Source organism: Xenopus laevis, chromosome 9_10L (assembly GCF_017654675.1).
Source record: "Xenopus laevis strain J_2021 chromosome 9_10L, Xenopus_laevis_v10.1, whole genome shotgun sequence".
Taxonomy (NCBI): domain Eukaryota; kingdom Metazoa; phylum Chordata; class Amphibia; order Anura; family Pipidae; genus Xenopus; species Xenopus laevis.
In genome coordinates this window covers 134,790,800-134,813,981 of record NC_054387.1, presented here as the reverse complement: position 1 = coordinate 134,813,981, position 23,182 = coordinate 134,790,800, and the positions used below count along the sequence as shown (strand labels likewise).

Here is a 23,182-nt window from a genome sequence, read left to right as displayed (position 1 = left end):
GGTGAAAAAGTGTGGTGGAAACATAGGCTGAATATTTTAGCACCACATTGATTAAATAGAGATTATGTATATTTATGATTAAGTTCCTTTGTGGATTACCTTGTACCTGTTGTTATTCTTTATCCCTGGTGTGATAAAGGAGTAGAAGTACTCTGAAACACAGACGGGGTAATGTTCATGCTAATGTACCTGAGATAATATGTTTCCACTACATAAGACTATTGGGCGCTGTGTCCTTTTTCTATTTTTTCTACTAATATATAAATATATGTATAATGGTATCTCAATGTGATAAATCATAGGAATACATTATTCAAGAAAAATGATTCAAAGGAAGGAACTCTGCTTTAGTGGTAACAAGAAACATCAAATTGGGAATTCATGTCCAAAGGCAGTCTCATATTTAAGGTGAAGATCCAAAAGACCTCTCGCCCCAATAAAAAGCTGGACAGATCTTCCCCTCTGTTCCTCTGTCTTACTCTCTCTGTACCTTGGACCTGAAAATATTCTAAATTGCTCAAGGAACATGAATAAAAATGTTTGGACACATGGGTTTCTTTACTTATATTTATATTTGATACTTGTTTCCTGATTCTCTCTCTCTTGTTTTTGAGAAGTTTGCCCAACATATTGGCCTTTACAGTTCAAGCAGGTGATCAGATTGATAACATTCCTGGTGTTACAATTTATGTAATGTGTAATCTTATAAGAGTTACTATATCGGATGATGCCCTATCACCCATAACCATATAAGGACAGATCACGCATTTTTCACCACACTTAGATTTTTTTTACTAAAATCTGAATGTATCTCATTTTTTAAATAAAAAAACCACGATCAAACTCCCATACCCGATTTTACCTTATTTATTATTAAAAACTCAATCAGTTTGGGTAAAAACCCGAATTGTACAATTTTTTCAGGCTTTTTCCAGAGAAACCATATTTTTTTGTATTTTTGCCCGAAAAGCCTGAAACGTTTGGATTTTAGAGCTAATGGCAGCAAAGACCACAGAAACATCAAAATAGGATAGGGACCTCTGACAATGACTTATAAACAACTTTGGCAGGTCTGAAGTGGCAGATTTTCAGATTCTGGCTTTTTGGAGCATTGGGCTTTAATAAATCTTGAAAAATTTGAGTTTTTAAAAACACCCTGAAAAATTTCAGCTTTGCCCCAAAAAGCCAGGCCAGAGTTTAGCATATAACCCGGCGGGGTTTTACTTACACTTTAATTTACACTTTCTTTATATGAAATTGATGTTTTTTAAAAGCAAAGTGTGTGTTGAATGTTTTCCTAATGGGACAATCCTGCAGATGTATTCCCGGATCCCATTAGGTGGAGGCACTGCCGGAGAAGAATTCCCAGTACCCTTTTGCCTTGCAAAGTCGGTAATAATGTACAACCTTGGCACCAGGGGGGTCACCAAGAGGGTGTTACACTTGCATAACAAAATCCTGAAAATTGGAGTTGTCTAAGGTGCAGGAATTGCCCAACAGGTACATTGTTTATTATTTTATTAGATGTCTGGGATGGGAAGAAGTAGCAGCAAAACGCTTTTCTAAATAGTGATGCAGTAACTTTATTATCCACACCCTCTAAATAAATATCCAAAAAATTAATATGATTATCATGAAATTCAAAAATGAATTGAAGGTTAAGGTCATTAGTATTTATATATTCTATGAATTCTCCAAATAGAACTATATTCCCATTCCTAATGAGCAAGAGATCATCTATTTTTTGCCCATTAACTTGGATGTGATCTTTAAAGGAGACATTTTGTGTAAAAAACAAGAATGTACCAGAGCATTATACTCATTTAGATATAGAAGAATTGTGCTTAAAAAAAGTAGTGTTTCAGGCTGATTTATTGAATATTTCTGCAAAAACCCTAATAATCCCTCCCTTCTCTTCCACTTGCTGCTCCCTGAATTCCCAGGCTGTGCACTCAGCTCACTGCACTGTATGACAGGAACCAATCAGCAGCTAGCAGGACCTGATAGGGAACTAAAGCCTGTTTGTGCTTGTGTGACTGCAGGGCTGTGATTGGCTGTCCCCCTCCTACTGTGCTTCTGGCAGGGACCGTTAGGACACACCAGGGCCGGGCCAAGGTAGTTTGGCACCCTAGGCAAGGGCTTCAATCAGTGCCCCCCGGATTACCTTTTCCCACCTTACAATTATGTTCTTTTTAATAAAGAAGGCGTACGACACATTCATGAATGAAACTTGCCCTTTATATAAATATTTAATGTTAACAAACAAAAATAAGGTACACTAAACAAGTGGATATAGGTCCCAAATTTGTACCTGTGCCCTGCAGCCAAAATATTGCCCCCAAATCTGTACTTGTGCCAGCCAGCAGCCAAAATATTGGCCCACAAATGAGTCTCTGTGCCAGCCAACAGCCAAAATATTGCCCCTAAATCTGTGCCAACAGCAGCCAAAATATTGCCCCCAAATCTGTATCTGTGCCAACTAGTAGTCAAAATATTGCCCCCAAATCTATGTGCCAGTGCAGCAGCCAAAACATTGCCCCCAATCTGTACCTGTGCCAGCAGCAGTCATAATATTGCCCCCCCCAATCTGTACCTGTGCCAGCCAGTAACCAAAATATTGCCCCCAATCTGTACCTGTGCCAGCCAGTAACCAAAATATTGCCCCCAATCTGTACGTGTGTCAGCCAGAAGCAAAATATTGCCCCCAATCTGTACGTGTGTCAGCCAGAAGCAAAATATTGCCCACAATCTGTACCTGTGCCAACAGCAGCAGCCAAAATATTGCCATCCAAGTCTGTACCTGTGCCAGCCAACAGCTAAATATTGACCCAAATTAGTATCTGTGCCAGCCAGTAAAAAATTTGCCCCTCAAATATGTGCCAGGACAGAAGCCAGCAGCAGATTATTGCCCCAGACGATCTGTACCTGAGCCAGGAGTCAGCAGAAAACAAGCCCCGCAGTCATCTAGACTGTTTTTCAGTCAGTGTGCAGAAAGTCACCACCAGGCCCAGCTCTATTTAATCTGGGCCAGGCGACACACAGCGCCCCGCATCAGCCCAGCTTTCTACCTATTTCTGGGGCCCAACGTGGTGTGACGTGGATGTCTGCGCGTCGCTTCCTACAGTGTTGGCGACACAGTGCATTAGGAAGAAGAAGCGCCGCAGCCAGCAGGCAATGCCGTTGCCAGTAAGTAAGAGGGAGGAGGGGACTGGGGAGCGCTGCCACTACCGCTTTAATACAGGGATCACATAAATACTAACAATTAAATAAAAAATAAAGTTGTATTAAAAAAAATGTTCCCCTTAAAAGTGCGCCCCCCTATGATTGCGCCCTAGGCAGGTGCCTACTCTGCCTACCCCTAGTTCCGGCCCTGGGACACGCCCACCCCTCATGTGAAACACAGACCGGGACCAGAGAACATCTATAGGGAGCTCCAATAAAGGGGCTATTTTTAAAGATAATATTAATGTTTAGCCCCATGTAAAAGCAACACCATATATTACTTATAATTGCCTACACAATTAGGTTTTTTTCATTTATCCTTTATATGTCCTTTAACAAAATGGCTTGTAGCTTGTGCATATGTGAAGTGAACAGAACATATCACACAGGACAGGACTTACACTCCAGATTTACAGTCTCCAGAGCAAATCAATGTAAGCGATTGGAATAACAGGAATTTGGGAAAAGGTAAAGTCATAGACACTACGCTCAGTTTTACACAGGGGGCAACCAATCACAGCTTTGCTTTCCTTCTCTGCTGGTTGCTATGGGCAACATTACACGTCATATAGAAATCTTGCCCTTTACTCTCTGAGCTGCGAATAATTACATAGAGGGAAATACTACAAAATACTTTGGTTCTTATGTGATCTCTGTATACTTTTAGAATTAGCATAATACACGGGTTTTAGTCATATTTTTACTCTAATTAAATAGCACAACATTTTCCCTCAGTCCCTAACTCGCTTAGTCCCACCTTGTCGCCAATCATTTCTCTCAGTATCTCTCTGTCCCGCCTTCTCTCCAATCATTCCTCTCAGTATCTCTTAGTTCCGCCTTGTCTCCAATCATTCCTCTCAGTATCTCTTAGTCCCGCCTTGTCTCCAATCATTTCTCTCAGTATCTCTTAGTCCCGCCTTGTCTCCAATCATTCCTCTCAGTATCTCTTAGTCCCGCCTTGTCTCCAATCATTCCTCTCAGTATCTCTTAGTCCCGCCTTGTCTCCAATCATTTCTCTCAGTAGCTCTTTGTCCCGCCTACATTCCAATCTCAGCCAATCGTATAGCGCGTCCCGCCCCTCCAGTCTAAGCCAATGAGTCGGATTGCTCCCGGTACAGGAAGCAGAGCAGCGTGAGGAGGAAAGAGGTGAGTGAGGGAGCGGCAGCAGTGAGGCAGCAGTCAGTAAGTGTCCGGCGGTAGGAGGGATCATGTGCCAGTGGGAAGCAAGGACACCCTACAGCCTGAGAGCAGCCACTGAGGAACTCATTGTTTTGCCATAAGGAGCTTCAGGGCTTCAGTGAGTGACGGATAAGAGCTGCCCATTGTCACGTGATGATCATGGGCAAATTGTGGCGCCGCTAGGAATGAAGGGAACGTTGGGCGCTGGTGTGAGCTGAGCTCTGTTTCTATGGTGTCAGTGTATTAGTGTGAGTGTGTGAGGAACACCCCCAGTACTGGCCACACCCACATCTCCCTTTCATTGGCCCTTACTGGACTCTCTGCAAACTGTCTGTTCCATCTTAAAGGCACAGTACAGCTGCACAGCCAAATGGCCAGTAATGCTTTGTTACATGTCACATACTGGAAATCTTACTCATTCCACTCCATTATCTGCTTACACTCCCCCAGCTCCCAACCCCCTCTCTCCTTCACCTTTTCCACCATAAAAGTATGTCCCTTGTTATTCCTGCTCAACCCTCAGCCCCTGTCTTCTAACATTATTCACCAGTGTCAGACTGGGATGCCAGGGGCCCACCAGAAAACTATTACTACAGTAGACTGTGCATACCTCCCAACTGTCCCTTTTTCGAAGGGACAGTCCCTCTTTTGACAGCTCAACCCGCAGTCCCTCATTTGTACTGGAAAGTCCCTCTTTTCTCTGCACTGAAAAGCCAGAAAAAGAAACAAAGTTTCTCACTTAATTGGCTTTTAGCAGAGAGGCCAGAACAGCTAACAGGTGCAAATAAGATACTTTGTAACAATTTTGAGACACAAAAACACAGTTTAGATAAGGAGAAATATTTTCAAACTTTCATAACCTGCCAAATTTTGTAAAACAAACATGGTAATTAGGGGGTGTGGCCACAGAAAGGGGTGTGGTCAAAAAATTGCTGCACTATGTGCAGAAAAAAATTTTTTTTGTATCTCTTTTTACTTCCAAAATGTTGGGAGGTATGGACTGTGGGCCCACTTTCCAAACTATTATTCCTCCTTTACTTAACCTCTTGATTCTCCTAATCTTTAATATCTACTTACTATATTATTCTTATATCTACTTCCTATATTCTTCCATTATTTAGCTTTTTCCCCATAAAGAAATCGGTAATGACCATGAAATAGGCTAAATGGTTAGAAGCAAAAGGGGCCACTGACACCTGGGCCCACTGGGACTTTTCCTGGTATCCCGGTGGGCCAGTCCGACACTGTTATTCACCAATTAAACGGTTCCAATTAACACCAGGCAAGTCCCATTGAATCATTATTGTTATCAATATGTCTCAACGTAAGTTACCGACTATGGGCGACTCAAATACTGGGGATATATATGCGTTGTGTGAAGTAAAGGATCTCACCAAACGTACGTCACTTATTGAAGTAGAGACTCCGTCGGAGAGCTACACACCCCCATCCACATCCTCAAATTTCAGATTATTGGAGAAACTTTTAACGCAAGAAACTTTTTTATGTTGGGACATTGAGAAATTAGAGAAATATATCACAGTCTCTTGCATACCAAGAGGACTCCGGATTAAAAAATTCCCTATGTTTGCCAGGGGTGATACGGACTTTGTTTCCAGGTGGAATGACATTTTAACGTAGTGTTCACTTAAATTAATGTCTCTAATTATCCACCATAAGGAAGACACCCTCACCAATCTACGCAAGCAAATCAAGGACAAACAAGTTGAATTATCCTTATGTGATAAAACCGCATCCTTCATTCAGTTTGACAAGGAACTGAAAAATCATCCAGACACGCTAGAGAAAATGGTCAGTGAATGAAAAAAGTGCAAATTTTTGAGGGACAAACAAGACTATGATAACGACACTGTTTACCTTTGGCCTAGACAAAAATCCATTCTGAAACACGCATTTAAACAGCCAAAAAATGTGTTGCCATCAAGTGGCTCTGATGATGAAACTACAAAGAAGTCCTATTATTGACTTTGGTATGGAGACCAGTAACCCGGATAACAGAAAGTCAAAAAACTACAGATCTCTAACACAGAGACCGCCAACGGCTGAAATAGAGAAGAAATCAGTCAAATGGAGACGGGATACATACGATACAAAAAGACAAGGAGAGAAGGACGGAAACGTTCAAGAGAAGAGACACAAGCTACGAGATGTCCGTCCAGTGAGAGGGAGGAAATACTAAATATAGTTAATTTATCCTCTTTTCCTTTTTTCGAGTGAGCAACTGAGGGTTCTAAGTAAGGGTCTGTCTTTTGCTTCAGACTGACACTTTAATATGTTCCATACCTTAGTGGATGTTAATAAACTGGTAAGGAAACTGACATTACAGAGACATTTTTATGACATGTCAGATGGTGATTCAGTATCAGAGATTTTATCTTCTGATCATGCTTTAAGTGACGTTTTGACATCAGATTCCTTACCTGATACAAATGACCTAATGAATGTTAACCAGCAGAATGTTGATTTGTTACTTTTTTCTGATCTGCCTCCAGAATTTGGAGGACCTACAAAATGAAGGTGCCACTCTTAATAGGGATATTACAACCCAGAACCATCTGGGTCTAAAACCAGCCAGTGATTTCTACCCTATTAATTCACGGTGTCCTTCAATGGACATTTTTCAGGATATGATTGAACAGGATTTATTGAAATTATCTACAAATATTAAGCACAAATGGTTTTCCATTTTCTGTTGGGATGATAAGCGAGCGCTTACGGATTTATATGAAAATGCACACAAGCTGATAAGGGCGGATCTGTGGTTGTCCTTAACACTGGCGATTACATTCAGGAAGCCACACAACAACTATCCGATACTAATACGTGTAACAGATAATCCTACAAAAAAATGTCAATCTGAATTACATAATTTGATCAATTTTGGTATATCCCTGGGGGTAGTGGAAGTAAAGGATAAGACCTTTTGATTTGTGAGTTTCCCATCACTCCAATCTTTCACCCTACCAAAAATACATAAATCTCCCACTCACCCCCAGGGGAGACCAATTGTTTCTAGTATTGGATCTTTCAGTGAAGGCTTATCAGATTGGGTAGATTGATGCCTCCAGCCAATTGTGGTAAATTTAAAATCATATTTAAAAGACACAGGTCAGTTGTTATCACTTTTGAATGACATACCTTGGTCCAGCGGATATAGCTGGGCAACAATGGACATTCAGTCTCTATATTCTTCCATTCTGCACTCCTAAGGCTTAAAGGCAATTTTTAAGATACAGACAAAACTCCTCCTCCATTGAAATTTTTGATGAACATGCAGATTTATTAAAACAGAGATTAGCCGAGAGGCGTTACCCTACTGATGTAATTGAATCGGCCTATCACAGAGCACGTTCCCGTGATAGGAACAGTCTTTGTTAAATTTTTATTATGTTTTGATCCTGAAAAGTTTGTAAAAGGAATCAGGATACTAATTCCAAAGGCAAAGGCATTTATTTCAGTATAGAATATAATGTAGAATTTAATGACATTTGTCGGATAATATGTCAGCATCTTCCAATGTGTTCAATGATCCCATTCTGGGTAACATTTAGTCAAATAATCCTCTTAAATTGATATCTAGGAGGTCTCCCACCCTTGGGGGTATATTTATCAAAGAGTGAAGTTAATAGTGAAGTTCCGCCACTAGAGTGAAATTCCGCCACTCTCCATTCATTTCTATAGGATTTTTATAGGCGTATTTATCAAAGGGTGAACTTTCACTTTCACCCATTGATAAATACGCCTTTCAAAATCCCATAGAAATGAATTGAGAGCTGCGGAATTTCACTCTAGTGGCGGAACTTCACTCTTTGATAAATGTACCCCTTGGTAGGAAACTATCTCCTAGTTTGGTTTCCAGTCTGGTTGTTTCTTCTGCGGGCAATTGGCTACGTACCAAAGGGACCTTTAAATGTGGCAGATATCCCTGTAAAACATGTAAGGTCATGACAGTCAGTTCTGACTTCAAATCAAATGTTACAGGTAAAGTAGTTAACAACACCACTTATAACAATTGTTTCAGTAGACATGTGGTCTATTTACTTGAATGTAAATCCTGCAGTAAACAATATGTGGGTCGTACGATTCGCCCTCTCAAGGACAGAATCATGGAACATCTCAATGCCATCGACAATTGTGACCAAAAATCCCCCATTGGGAAACACTTTAGCCAATGTAGCGGACGTGGGACCCTTGATTTAGGGGTTAAAGTAATTGAAAAGATACAGACCCCCCCTAAGAGGTGGTGACCCCATACTTTCATTGACCAAACGTGAAGCCTTTTGGATTTTTACCCTTAATACACGGAATCCGTGTGGTCTTAATACCCAATTTGATATATAGTATTATTTCTAGGTTGCACTTTTTTCATTTTCTTTTTTTGGATTATCACTTACCAAGATTTTTGTATTTTTTCACTTGTTTTTTTCATTATATAGTCACATGTCCTATTAGATGATAATCAATAGAGGTTGCTATACTAATGCACTATTTATTCAGCTTCCTCACTCACTGTTCCCCTATGCTTATGATTAAGGGCACATGCTCCCGAAAGGCGTCAAGCTCAGTGTGATGTGCCCCTCTTTTTAACAATGGATCAATAAAGAGTTTGGATTTTAATTTAACTGGTGTGCGGAAATTCTTTCTCTTCTTCTCCCCTATTGGGGGGAACTCCTCATGTCCCTTTTCTTTCCCACCATCCAACTCGTATGCACCCACATCAATGCAAGTAGAGCTACAGGGGGACTTTGTATAGATCTTGTCCTGAAACTCAAACACTAATCCTATGTTCTGTGCTCCATATTATTGTCAGCTGCTCATATACACAGTGTCTCTTTAATGGGATTCTGTGAATCTGGGCCCAGTAATTCTATTGCTTGGAATAATCCTGTATAGAAATGTGTAAGTGCTTAATTCCAGGGTCACTTCCAGGTCAGTCCCTCCCACGAGGAGCCAATGGGAATGTGGGAGGAAGCGAGTGACACAGGGATGAAGGGGAAGAAGAAGAAGGATAAAAATGAGGAGGAGGAGGAGGAGCGGGGGAAGAAGGAGAGAATGGTGAATCTGACACTGGAGATGATCTATCTGCTGACTGGAGAGGTGAGGGGCACTGTGACTGGCACACTGACAAGAGACTGTCTGTCTGTACAAAGGGGGTCTCTCAGCAGCTCAAACACCATTCTCTCTTCCTTTCAATATTTAGCACTACATCCCTAGGAAGAAGTCAGATGATGGGGGGGCCCTGCATGCCCCTGGCTCCGTCATACAGAAGGAAAATAACAAGAATGACAAGAAGATCCTGGAACTCATGTCCAACATCATCCAGCTGCTGACTGGAGAGGTGGGTACAGCGGCCCCTTATTGTTTAGTAACAGTGGATGATAATCCCTTTCTCTGGCTGGGGGATGACTGGAACATTGTGTGTGACAGGTTGCCATAAGGACTCATCATGTTTCCATCTATTTTTCCTCGGACGAGTGGGACTATATAAAAGGAAACCAGGACCTTTATGAGGAAGGGATAAAGGAGGAGCCTCAGCAGCCCCTCCCACCGGGTAAGTATTGGGTGTTGTCTATCATATGCAGAGCATACAGTCTATGCAGGAAATGTTGTATTTTCATATACCCAGTTAATAATCCATCAAATAAAATAATTGCTCAAGTCACGAGTAACAATTCCAATGTCCAGAGCAAGATGGCTCTATAGGGAAAACACAGGCAATCCTACACTATAGAACCTGTGCACATGCAAGAGACCGCTACGCCAGTTCCAGCAAACCTCTATTTAATTGCAATGCTCATCATTTGTTCCAGAGATGATGCAGGAGGGAACAATATTTGTCACATCTCCCTACATACCAGCTGTGTGGCTTGGGAACGTTTACATTACATGGAATAGAGCACTTGATTATCATTGAAGGCTATGCCACAAACCAGAGGTCCACTACTCATGTCTCCAGCTTGTGACTGAATTGGGTTTGGTTGACCCTTGTTTACTGACGTTTAGCTCAGCACACAGGTCACCTTGTAGAACACTCCTACCAGATTATGTATAGTTCTAACTCTCTTATCCTGGAGAAAAATCTGCATCTCTGAGATAGGCATCCCTGGGTGTACACCTGTCAAATAAAGCAGATGGACCAATAGCCTCCCTTCCCAACCACAGGGCACCTGAGATCATTAAATGCCATGTAGACTACCTTGAATTTTATAATACAGCGAAATCCAGGGGACCTCTCCCACCCTCCTTAACCAAGGCCTTAATTATAATGATACCCAGACTTTGTGATCAAACATAAATAATATTCTCTCTTCTTCTCTTTGCCAGACAGTGAATATGAAGATGAGAGAGATATCACAGCTGATCTGGGAGGAACATTATATTATAATAATGAGCCAAGCAAGATTGGGGCTGAAGGAGCAGATTTTTGTGTTAAAGGGAACATCTCAAACTCTAAAATTTCCCCAGCAGAGCAGCCCCCACCAGCCAATGGGATTAAAGAGGCAGGAAACCAATCAGATTGCAGCATTAATCCACTTACAGAACAGTTACAGGGAACAGATACACCTACTCCTATCATGGGATTCAGCCTGAATAACAGCCTGGCAGCTAATTATATGTCAGTTGTTATTAAAGAGGAAACGGCTTCATGGGAAGAAGAAAAGCACCTTGCAGAACAAACTCAATCGACTCTCAAGGGTTGTAGACTGAATAACAACGTGTTCTCTAAGGATACATCAGATGGAATTAACGGGGAGTTGGTTTTATGGCAAACAGACCATAATTACTGCAAGATAAATACAATTTCAGGACAGATACAGAGAACAGATAAAATAGCTGATATTATGGACTGCAGCCTGACTAACAACTCACAAGGTGATTATGTACCATCTGTTATTGAGGAGGAATCATGTGAAGAGGGAAACCAATCAGATTGCAGGATTAATCCACTTACAGAACAGATACAGGAAACAGATACACCTACTCCTATCATGGGATGCAGCCTCTCAATAATAAAGGATAATAAAGATGATAAAAATGCAGAGACGTCCCCACATGAACATCATTTAACAAAAGAGATTATTCATAAGAAATATTGTTGCAGCCAGTGCCACAGACAATTTCTTCAAAAAAGAGACGTTGTTAGACATGAAAGAACCCATACAAGTCAGATACACGTTTCTCCTCACAGAAATCTTTATAATCATCTTAATGTTCATACAGCTAAGAAACCCTTGTCTTGTTCTGAATGTGAGAAATGTTTTGCCAGATTATCACAACTTATTGTCCATCAACGAACCCACACAGGAGAAAAACCTTTTTGTTGTTCTGAATGTGGGAAATGTTTTACCAGATCATCAGAACTTACTGTCCATCGACAAACCCACACAGGAAAGAAACCTTATTCTTGTTCTGAATGTGGGAAATGTTTTTTGAGAAAAACGAACCTCAAATATCATCACAGAACTCACACAGGGGAGAAACCATTTCCTTGTTCTGAATGTGGGAAATGTTTTTTGAAAAAATCGAACCTTAAATATCATCACAGCACTCACACAGGGGAGAAACCATTTTCTTGTTCTGAATGTGGGAAATGTTTTGTCATGTCAAAAGACCTTACTGTCCACCAAAGAATCCACACGGGAGTGAAACCATTTTCTTGTTCTGAATGTGGGAAATGTTTTTCCAGTTTGTCATATCTTAATATCCATCAACGATCCCACCTTGTTCCTAAACCTTATTCTTGTTCTGAATGTGGGAAAGGTTTTTCGAACCAAAAGAGCCTAAAATATCATCACAAAGCCCACACGGGAGAGAAACCTTTTTCTTGTTCGGAATGTGGGAAATGTTATACCAGTGCATCATATCTTACTGTCCATCAACGATCCCACACAGGAGAGAAACCTTATTCTTGTTCTGAATGTGGGAAATGTTTTTCATGTAACAGTAGTCTTAAAGTACACTTAAAACTGCACAAAGGAGGAAAACCATAGGTTTGTTCTCAGGCAGTTCCTTCTTTATTTGGAAGATACGTGCCATTTGGTCACTGCCTTTTTTTAAAACTTATTTCTACAACAGCAATTTGTACTGGTGACTCACCCACCAGTGTAGCTGTTACCCAGGTCTATATTTTCTGCTCCACCCGATTCGCAGTGTATTTGCAGCTTGTTTACTCACTTCTTTTTGTCTTCAACTAAAATGCTTTTTTTGCAGCAGTTGTTGCTGTTCATTTTTATATACAAACAAATAGATGGCAGTACCCTCCATTAGATGGAATGTGGAAAAGACAAAATCATGGTGTGCAGGGTCAAAGAGCATACATATAAACACAACAAAAAAGAAAGAAAAGTTTGACCCATAAATTTGCACCTTCCTACACTATTAATCCATGATACCTCACATATGAAAGAATGATAAAACTTAACCTTTAATTTGCACAACTAAAAAGCCAAGACTCCAGAACCTTCTTAAATTAAAAATATCATTAGGAGAATAAAGCTAAGCGGACTCACAGGTCATCTGCATATAGACGGGTATTGGAGGAATGAGTCGAACAGCATCACATGACTCTAATCCTCAGTTTCAGGGTATTGGATAATAACTACGGTGTAATGAGTATTTACGGAGTATCCCTGCCTTATGTGGATTTAAGAATAAATAAGTAGTGATAGTACCCTGGAGCGTAGACAGAGCCCTGTCCTTTGTGCTCACAATGTTGCGAGTTACTGATAACTCGTGTGGGCGAGTCAGCACACGACAATGTATATCTTCTGCTAGAGTCCTGCAGCGGGTCGGGTACCCGCGGGTTACCCGCAAAAACCTGCAGCACCCTGTGGGTTGCGTTTAGTGCCAGGTATACCAGTGCCAGTTTTGCGGGTTGTGGGTCGGGCCATGGGTCTTCTCAATATCGATATTCACTCCTTTTTTCTGGTCACGTCTACTTCCGATGACGTCACTTCCGGTTTCCAATGACAGCACTTCCTGTTTTACTCCTTTTTTCTGATCACGTCTACTTCCGATGATGTCACTTCCGGTTTCCAATGACAGCACTTCCTGATTCTTGATGGTCAGCAGGTAGCGGGTCCGGGTTGCGGATAAGGTACATGCGGGTAGGGTCGGGTAGCAGGTCCAAGTGGGTAAGGATGCGGATTGCAGGTTTCTGGTACGGGTTGGGTTCGGGTCCCAAAATGGACCCGCACAGGACTCTATCTTATGCACCGCTCCTTGATGTAAAAAAGCTTATGAGTGTGCTGAGATTAACCCTCTATTCCACCCACACCATATATCTGGCTAAAACTACATCTCAGATGCCATGCCTTTAATTAACTGAGTTGAATCTGCCAAAAAACATATGAACGTACGAAGATCGGCCCTCTAATCCAGGGAGCAAGCCCAAGCCATTACCTGGAACAGCAGCACCAGATATGCCATTTGTGTTTGTTGGGGATGAGACAAATTCTTATTAGGACTTATACATGAACTCTAAGTGACCAATTTATCGAGGATTGAATAGTAAATTCGAACTGTAATTTTCCAGTTTCAAAATTCACACATTCTAATTTTAATCCCCCTATTTGAATGCTAATTCGAATGTGAGATTTATCACACCTCAACCATGGAAACATTCCTTATTTGAATAATCACCACCTTAAACCTGCTGAGTTCATGTACAAGTCAGTGGCCGAGGTCCATTGAGCCATTTGGAGATGTTAATAGCCTTCCTGACATTCTAGTTTTTTTAGGAGAAAAACTTGATTTGTACGAATTGAATACGATTCGAGTTTTTGGGTCAGAACCATTATATCGAATATTAGACATTCTAATTTTTTCTTAAATAACCTCCTAATCGAATTGTGAGTATATTCGAATTTAAATTCACATGAATTTGAATGAGATGAGAATTCGGGACCAATTTACAAATGCTTTTATATCCTCAGATGGAGCCCTACCGTGGCATTTAAGCCTTTAATTTTTTTTTTTTTCAAGTACACTTTGTCATTTAATACATAGGGATGTGTGGCCAGTGTTTTGTCTGACTTTCCATCATGTTGAGAAATGCCATTTTTATACCATAGTGTTTTCTTTGGGTGGTAATTAAAAATTATTCTTTATATTTGTATGTTTGTTTTTGAATGGGGAGAAGTCAGTTCTGTCTGTATATGTGTGTTATACACAAACAACAAGAACATTGGGATGCTTATTTAGTGGAGACTAAAAATGTTGCTGATCTACAGACAAATGAACATTTCCCACAGGTCCTACACGTTTCATGCCTTTAAGGCACTTGGTCATGGGCCAGATTACCTGCCACAGTAAGTGGATATTCATGGAGGAATACAGACATACACATACATAAAGGAACAGTACCCCATTCCCATATATACATAAATTCCCCCTACTAAAAATATTTAGATGGGAAAAAAACATTTGGATACAAGAATTACAACTACTGTATATACTCGAGTATAAGCCGAGTTTTTCAGCCCCCAAAATATGCTGAAAAACTACCTCGGCTTATACTTGGGTCAAGCGCAAAAACGGTCGCCGGCGTCTAAGAATAGTCGCCGGCGCATAAGAATAGTTGCCGGCGTCCAAAAATGAGACGCCGGCACCTCCAATGGGATTTTTTTATTGAAACTTACCAGAAGCTGCTGCATTTCTCACCCTCGGCTTATATTCGAGTCAATACGCTTTCCCAGTTTTTGGAGGTAAAATTGGTACCTCGGCTTATACTTGGGACGGCTTATACTCGAGTATATACGGTATACAAAAGTACAAAAACTCATTGTGAGAATATATACTAATATATATATTATATATATTATTAGTATATATTCTTCAGACCCACACATGTGAAAAAGTCAATCTCTGTGAGACAATATCTTTAGAGTACAGAGGTTGGTCCGTGCCCCTAATGTTAGAGAGCATCAAATGAACAATAAGGGAAAACAAATTATGGGTCAGGGGATACCCAATGGGAGTGCTTGATGTAGCACGTCAGAGGGTAACTATGGATAGAGGGAATATAGGTACGGTTAAGAAATCCTGTTTACTGTCATTTGTGACACATTTGGTTTACATAGCAATACTATATTCACTATATTATAATACTGTATCTGCCATATTGCTGAATAATGCCATACTGGGGTACCTTGAATTCAGCAATATCCAGCGAGAAGCAGCCGGAAGAAGATCACTCCATGGTGCTCACTGGTATAACCCCAGACTGGTGCAGTTTTCTGCAAAGGGCTATAATCATATTTTTATTATTACTAGTATATATATTTTATATGTGCTACTTACATAACTTTTCTTCACTTGATCACATGATACACTTTACACTCATTTATTTTTCCATATATCCTTTCCTATCAAAGGAGACATATAGGATAAATGAAAAAACCCTAATTTTGTAGGTAATTATAAGTAATATCTGGTGTTGCTTTTACATGGGGCTAAACATTAATATTATCTTTAAAAATAGCCCCTTTATTGGAGCTCCCTATAGATGTTCTCTGGTCCCTGTCTGTGTTTCACATGAGGGGTGGGCGTGTCCTAACGGTCCCTGCCAGAAGCACAGTAGGAGGGGGACAGCCAATCACAGCCCTGCAGTCACACAAGCACAGACAGGCTTCAGTTCCCTATCAGGTCCTGCTAGCTGCTGATTGGTTCCTGTCCTACAGTGCAGTGAGCTGAGTGCACAGCCTGGGAATTCAGGGAGCAGCAAGTGGAAGAGAAGGGAGGGATTATTAGGGTTTTTGCAGAAATATTCAATAAATCAGCCTGAAACACTACTTTTTTAAGCACAATTCTTCTATATCTAAATGAGTATAATGCACTGGTACATTCTTATTTTTTACACAAAATGTCTCCTTTGATGGATCACCCAGCTTCCCCTACAGCTTCTCTTTATCCGCCAGTCTGTATCTCTCTCTGGTTTTTTATTTTCTATGAAGTTTCCTTATAACAATCTTATTTGAACAAAATGGTTTGTACCTTGTACATATGTGAAGTGAACAGAACATATCGCAGGGTAAAGGGTAACTAAACCCCCCGGTGGAAGAAATCAAAACACGTCCCATAGTAAATGCACAAAGAGGTGTAAACTTTTCCACAAAACACTACACTATATTTTATTTCTCTGTTTTCTTTGGTGTCTACCCCTGGGCTTGTAGTGCTGGTGTTTCGTCTTATGAATGAAAGATTTTTATTGTGACTGATCTGAAGGAGAACAGATTTTAACACCGGCAAAGGGAGTGAATTGCAGAACCTCTGGACATTATTATTTGCATTTAATAATGGAGGAATAGAGTTTAGTATGTAGAGAAAAGAGACGAGGAGAATAAAGAGGTTGAGTGAGGAGAGGAGGAATAATAGTTTGGAGAGTTGTCCCTAAGCCTAAGTTTATCTGTTGGGCCTCTGGTCCCAGTCTGACACTGTCTGTAACAGGGAGCAGCGACTGCACTTATAAAGCTATTGAAACTACATTTTCCATAAAAAGTATATTAAACAGGAGATTTTCTTCTATTTTATAGTATGGCCAATTGATTGGAGGAGAATGTTTCAAGTAGGGGCAACCAATCACAGCTTTGCTTTCCTTCTCTGCTGGTTGCTATGGGCAACATTACACGTCATATAGAAATCTTGCCCTTTACTCTCTGAGCTGAGAATAATTACCTAGAGGGAAATACTACAAAATACTTTGGTTCTTATGTGATCTCTGTATCCTTTTAGAATTAGCATAATACACGGGTTTTATTCATATTTTTACTCTAATTCAATAGCACAACATTTTCCCTCAGTCCCTCTCTTAGTCCCAACTTCTCTCCAATCATTCCTCTCAGTATCTCTTAGTCCCGCCTTGTCTCCAATCATTCCTCTCAGTATCTCTTAGTCCCGCCTTGTCTCCAATCATTCCTCTCAGTATCTCTTAGTCCCGCCTTGTCTCCAATCATTTCTCTCAGTATCTCTTTGTCCCGCCTACATTCCTCTCTCAGCCAATCGTATAGCGCGTACCGCCCCTCCAGTCTAAGCCAATGAGTTAGTGTGGGATTGCTCCCGGTACAGGAAGCAGAGCAGCGTGAGGAGGAAAGAGGTGAGTGAGGGAGCGGCAGCAGTGAGGCAGCAGTCAGTAAGTGTCCGGCGGTAGGAGGGATCATGTGCCAGTGGGAAGCAAGGACACCCTACAGCCTGAGAGCAGCCACTGAGGAACTCATTGTTTTGCCATAAGGAGCTTCAGGGCTTCAGTGAGTGACGGATAAGAGCTGCCCATTGTCACGGGATGATCATGGGCAAATTGTGGCGCCGCTGGGAATGAAGGGAACGTTGGGCGCTGGTGTGCGCTGAGCTCTGTTTCTATGGTGTCAGTGTATTAGTGTGAGTGTGAGAGGAACACCCCCAGTACTGGCCACACCCACATCTCCCTTTCATTGGCCCTTACTGGACTCTCTGCAAACTGTCTGTTCCATCTTAAAGGCACAGTACAGCTGCACAGCCAAATGGCCAGTAATGCTTTGTTACATGTCACATACTGGAAATCTTACTCATTCCACTCCATTATCTGCTTACACTCCCCCAGCTCCCAACCCCCTCTCTCCTTCACCTTTTCCACCAAACTGCAGCTTTGTACTATTGGGGGGAACCCCTCCTGTCCCTTTACTTTCCCACCATCCAAATCATGTGCAGACCATGTGGGAATCCTGTGTGTCCTGCAACTCATACCCTAACTCTCTGCTCTGTGTTCCATAATATTGTCAGCTACTAATATACACACTGTCTCTTTAATGGAATTCTATGGATCTGGGGAATAATCCTGTATAGAAATGTGTAAGTGCTTAATTCCAGGGTCACTTCCAGGTCAGTCCCTCCCACAAGGAGCCAATGGGAATGTGGGAGGAAGCGAGTGACACAGGGATGAAGGGGAAGAAGAAGGATAAAAATGAGGAGGAGGAGCGGGGGAAGAAGGAGAGAATGGTGAATCTGACACTGGAGATGATCTATCTGCTGACTGGAGAGGTGAGGGGCACTGTGACTGGCACACTGACAAGAGACTGTCTGTCTGTACAAAGGGGGTCTCTCTGCAGCTCAAACACCATTCTCTCTTCCTTTCAATATTTAGCACTACATCCCTAGGAAGAAGTCAGATGATGGGGGGGCCCTGCATGCCCCTGGCTCCGTCATACAGAAGGAAAATAACAAGAATGACAAGAAGATCCTGGAACTCATGTCCAACATCATCCAGCTGCTGACTGGAGAGGTGGGTACAGCGGCCCCTTATTGTTTAGTAACAGTGGATGATAATCCCTTTCTCTGGCTGGGGGATGACTGGAACATTGTGTGTGACAGGTTGCCATAAGGACTCATCATGTTTCCATCTATTTTTCCTTGGACGAGTGGGACTATATAAAACGAAACAAGGACCTTTATGAGGAAGGGATGAAGGAGGAGCCCCAGCAATTCAGCCCACTGGGTAAGTAACAGGTGCTTTCTATCATTTGCAAAGCATGGCAGATATGCAGGATGTTTTATTTTTTTAGTGGAACATGGAAAATGGCAGTAAGTACTTATATTTATACCCAGGTAATCACCTGTGGCTAAAATACCCAGATATCATACACCTTTCTAAGGGCTAAACTTCACAGGAGATTTTGTGGATTAGATTTCAGGTGTGTGTTCTCTTCCCACAGTCGTGTTGCATCTGACAGCAGATCTTCCATATAGTTTACACTTAAGATTTATATATCAGTTCCTTTGGATCCATGTGATTACATCCAACTTGTAAAACATGTCAGTCCAAGATAATCCTATAACATCTCCTGTGTAGTTCAGCTGCATGTTGTTTTGGGACATTGTGCTTCTGTGCTCAATCTGTTCTGTGAAAGTTTAGGGGCAGATTTATCAAAGTTTAAAATAAAAACTCCCCACAGTAAAATTCTACTACTTTCTATAAATTCCTGAGGGTTTATAGAGGCATAGTTGTCAAATGAATGATCTCTAACTTTCCCCCGTTGATAAAGACACCTCTAAAATCCCATAGAAACGAAAAGAGAGCAGTAAAAAATATTTCCAGTGGTGAGGAAACCTATTCCAACCAGAAGACCCTATGAACTACACCTAATGTAATCCCCATCACTATAAACATGTGCTGCTTTATTTGGACCAGTAGTTTAGCCAATCAAAAGAGAAGCCTGGTTTTGGCCATTTATATGATCAGTGAATCTCACCTGTTTTCTGTATTGTGTTCACAAACATTTTTTAAAGGAAAACTAAACCCCTCATTAAAGAAACCCTACCCTATATAGACCCCCCTCCCTCTCCCTCCCAGCCCAGCTGCTACCCTGGGCAAATGCCCTTAACTTTTTACTTACCCCTCGGTGCAGATTCAGGGCATAGGAGTTCATGGGCACCATCTTCTTTTTCGTCTTCGGTCTTCACCGGGTTTTCTTCTAGCGCTTTGGCAATTTTAGTGACTTCCAGCGCATGCGCAATCTGCTCAAACTGCGCTGGTACGGAACTTCCCGATGAAGACCGAAGAGAAGAAGATGGCTGCCGTGAACTCCGATGCCGGAATCTGCACCGAGGGGTAAGCAAAAAGTTAGAGGCATTTGCCCTGGGGAAGCAGCTAGGCTGGGGGAGGGAGGGGGGTCTATGTAGGGTAGGGTTTTTTTTTTTTTAATAAGGGGTTTACTTCTCCTTTAAGCAGATATATCCGTGATCATAAATAACAGTCTTTCTTCTTTACTTTGCCAGACTGTGAATATGAAGATATGAGCGATATTACAGCTGATCACGGAGGAACATTATATTATAATAATGAGCCAAGCAAGATTGGGGCTGAAGGAGCAGATTTTTGTGCCGATGGAAACTCTGAAATTTCTCCAATGGAACAGCCCCCACCAGCCAATGGGATTAAAGAGGAAGCAGCCTCCTGGAAAGGAGGAAACCAATCAGATTGCAGCATTAATCCACTTACAGAACAGCTACAGGGAACAGATACACCTACTCCTATCATGGGATGCAGCCTGAATAACAACTTGTCAGATAATTATATATCAGTAGCTATTAAAGAGGAACCAACTTCATGTGAAGAGAGTAACCAATCAGATTGCAGCATTAATCCACTTACAGAACAGATAAAAGGAACAGAAACACCTACTCCTATCATGGGATGTGGCCTCTTAATAATGCAGGATAATAAATACGACGACGCTGCCTATACAACCTCTTATGAATCTCCATTAACAAAACATACTTTACATAGGAAAATCAGCTCTGATCAGTGCCATAAACATTTTCCTGCAAGCAGAGATATTGACAGACATGAAATAAGCCATGAGGGACTGGAACACTTTCCTTGCTGCAGATATCTTCATAAATGTCACGCAAGTAAGAAGCTGTTTCCTTGTTCTGACTGTGGGAAATGCTTCAAAAAGCCATCAGAACTGACAGTCCATCAGAGAACACATACCGGAGAGAAACCGTTTTCTTGTTCTCAGTGTGATAAAAGCTTTATTAAACGCTGGGATCTTAAGAGACACTACAGAACCCACACGGGGGAGAAACCATTTCCTTGTTCCGAATGTGGCAAATGTTTCGCCACTTCATCCGACCTCCGCGTCCATCGACGAACCCACACGGGGGAGAAACCTTTTTCTTGTTCTCAATGCGGCAAATGTTTCATAAATCAGTCTCACCTTAACAATCATCAGAGAAGCCACACAGGAGAGAAACCGTATGCTTGCTCTGAGTGTGGCAAATGTTTTACACGTAACAGCAATCTTAAAATTCATTTACAGAGTCACGCCGGAGGAAAAGTGTAATGGGTGAAATGTTTTACAAACCAGACAAATATTTATTTCGCGCTGATTACATCTTCATACGTGTTTTTCAATATTTGTAGAAGAAAGTAACAAGTGTGTCCACCACCATTTATCCACGTGAGAATCCATACACCGATACTTGGCAGCTAAAGGCTCTGGAGCCTGAGGGACACTGGTCAGTGCAAAAACAGGTGATGCACCAAAGCTGAATGCCCTATATGTGCTCTGTCTCATGGTACTGATTAGAGATGTGCAGTTTGGGATTATTCTCTACCCGCCCGAGCCCGACTTCCTTTTATAGACGTAACGCTGACCTGCCGATGACGTCACAAAAGGGGCGGGGCGTGCAGGCGCACGTCTATAAAAGTTCAACCCGGAAGCCGGCATTGGTAGGGTCACAGGTGAGGAGAGCAGTCAGAAGAGCTCAACCCCCCCACGACCCAGAAAGGGGGATGCAAGGTCAGCCCTGACCGACGGGTATTGGTCCAGGCCACACATTACTAGCACTGATGTATCATTGGCTGGGTGCTAAGTGCAAAAAAGTAAAATTTTCCATACTTTCTTCACCTGTGCCCTGCCCTCTGAAACATTCTGCTGGTCTCTGTGCTCTAAAACAGCACAGACACTGGAATATATCTCTGCCTCCCAGCAACAGATAATAATGTGGGTTTTTTTGAATAGGAAGGGTCATATCCCAAGGGATAGGAGAGTCCCATGATCTATATTATGTACTAAAGTTTGCTCAGTGGATACCATAATGGAAATATAACCAGCTGGGAACGACTTGTCAGTCAATATGCTTTTACTGTAACTTACAGTATGTGTAGAATAATAGGGGTAAAATAAATGTTTCAGTGCTAGAATAATACCGGGGGGGGGGGTCTATCAAAGGAAGTTACAGTATCAGTATAACAGGAAGAATCTCTTCAAATCATTAAAACTATATTTTGTGTAATTCCTTTCCTAAGAGATGTGTCAGTCTGATTCATTTGATGAATTCAAATTCAGTTTGTGCTTGTTAGTAGGAAAAGTGATACAGGTATGGGACCTGTTATTCAAAATGCTCTGGATCTGGGGTTTTCCGGATAACAGATCTTTCTATAATTTGGCTCTTCATACCTTTTGTCATGATTTTTATGGTGTAGTTTTTATGTCTAAATTACACTATTTACACTGCAAATAATTCACTGTACAATATAAAATGTCATTCCTGAAGCAGCAAGTGTATTTAGTTGTAATATTGGTGTGTAGGTGCATCTCAGCTCATTTTGCCTGGTCATGTGATTTCAGAAAGAGCCAGCACTTTAGGATGGAACTGCTTTCTGGCAGCCTGTTGTTTCTCCTACTCAATGTAACTGAATGTGTCTCAGTGGGACCTGGATTTTACTATTGAGTGCTGTTCTTAGATCTACCAGGCAGCTGTTATCTTGTATCAGGGAGCTGCTATCTGGTTACCTTCCCATTCTGTTGTTAGGCTGCTGGGGTGGGGAGGGGGTGATGTCACTCCAACTTGCAGTACAGCAGTAAAGAGTGATTGAAGTTTATCAGAGCACAAGTCACATGACTGGGGGCAGCTGGGAAACTGACAATATGTCTAGCCCCATGTCAGATTTCAAAACTAAATGAAAAAAGAAATCTGTTTTCTCTTTTGAGAAATGGATTTCAGTGCAGAATTCTGCTGGAGGAGCACTATTAACTGATGTGTTTTAGAAAAAAACATGTTTTCCCATGACAGTATCTCTTTAAGTCTACTAGACATTCATGTAAACATTAAATAAAGCCAATAGGCTGGTTTTGCTTCCAATAAGGATTAATTATATCTCAGTTGGGATCAAGTACAAGCGACTGTTTTATTATTACACAGAAAAAGGAAATCATTTTAAAATATTTGGATTATTTGAATAAAATTTCTATGGTAGGCCAGTGCACAGTTAATCATGGAC

The 23,182-nt window shown here is 41.4% G+C and overlaps 1 protein-coding gene across 1 annotated transcript; it reads left to right on the top strand.

Moving 5' to 3' along the window:
• The first annotated feature begins 9,704 nt into the window (after positions 1 to 9,704).
• Positions 9,705 to 22,206, top strand: LOC108703746 (oocyte zinc finger protein XlCOF7.2). Its single transcript, XM_018240031.2, has 4 exons — positions 9,705 to 9,760; positions 9,850 to 9,973; positions 10,747 to 10,844; positions 20,268 to 22,206. The coding sequence occupies exons 1-4, from the start codon at positions 9,728 to 9,730 to the stop codon at positions 21,237 to 21,239; spliced, it is 1,227 nt and encodes a 408-aa protein (XP_018095520.2). The 5' UTR covers positions 9,705 to 9,727; the 3' UTR covers positions 21,240 to 22,206.
• The last annotated feature ends 976 nt before the right edge of the window (positions 22,207 to 23,182 follow it).

Bases quoted from the DNA above. Each gene is read 5' to 3' on its own strand.
- LOC108703746 (XM_018240031.2), top strand. From the start codon at position 9,728: ATGTCCAACATCATCCAGCTGCTGACTGGAGAG. The intron at 9,761-9,849 runs GTGGGTACAGCG...TGTGTGTGACAG, and splicing joins TCCAGCTGCTGACTGGAGAG to GTTGCCATAAGGACTCATCA. The intron at 10,845-20,267 runs TTTTGTGTTAAA...GAAGGAGCAGAT, and splicing joins TTGGGGCTGAAGGAGCAGAT to TTTTGTGCCGATGGAAACTC.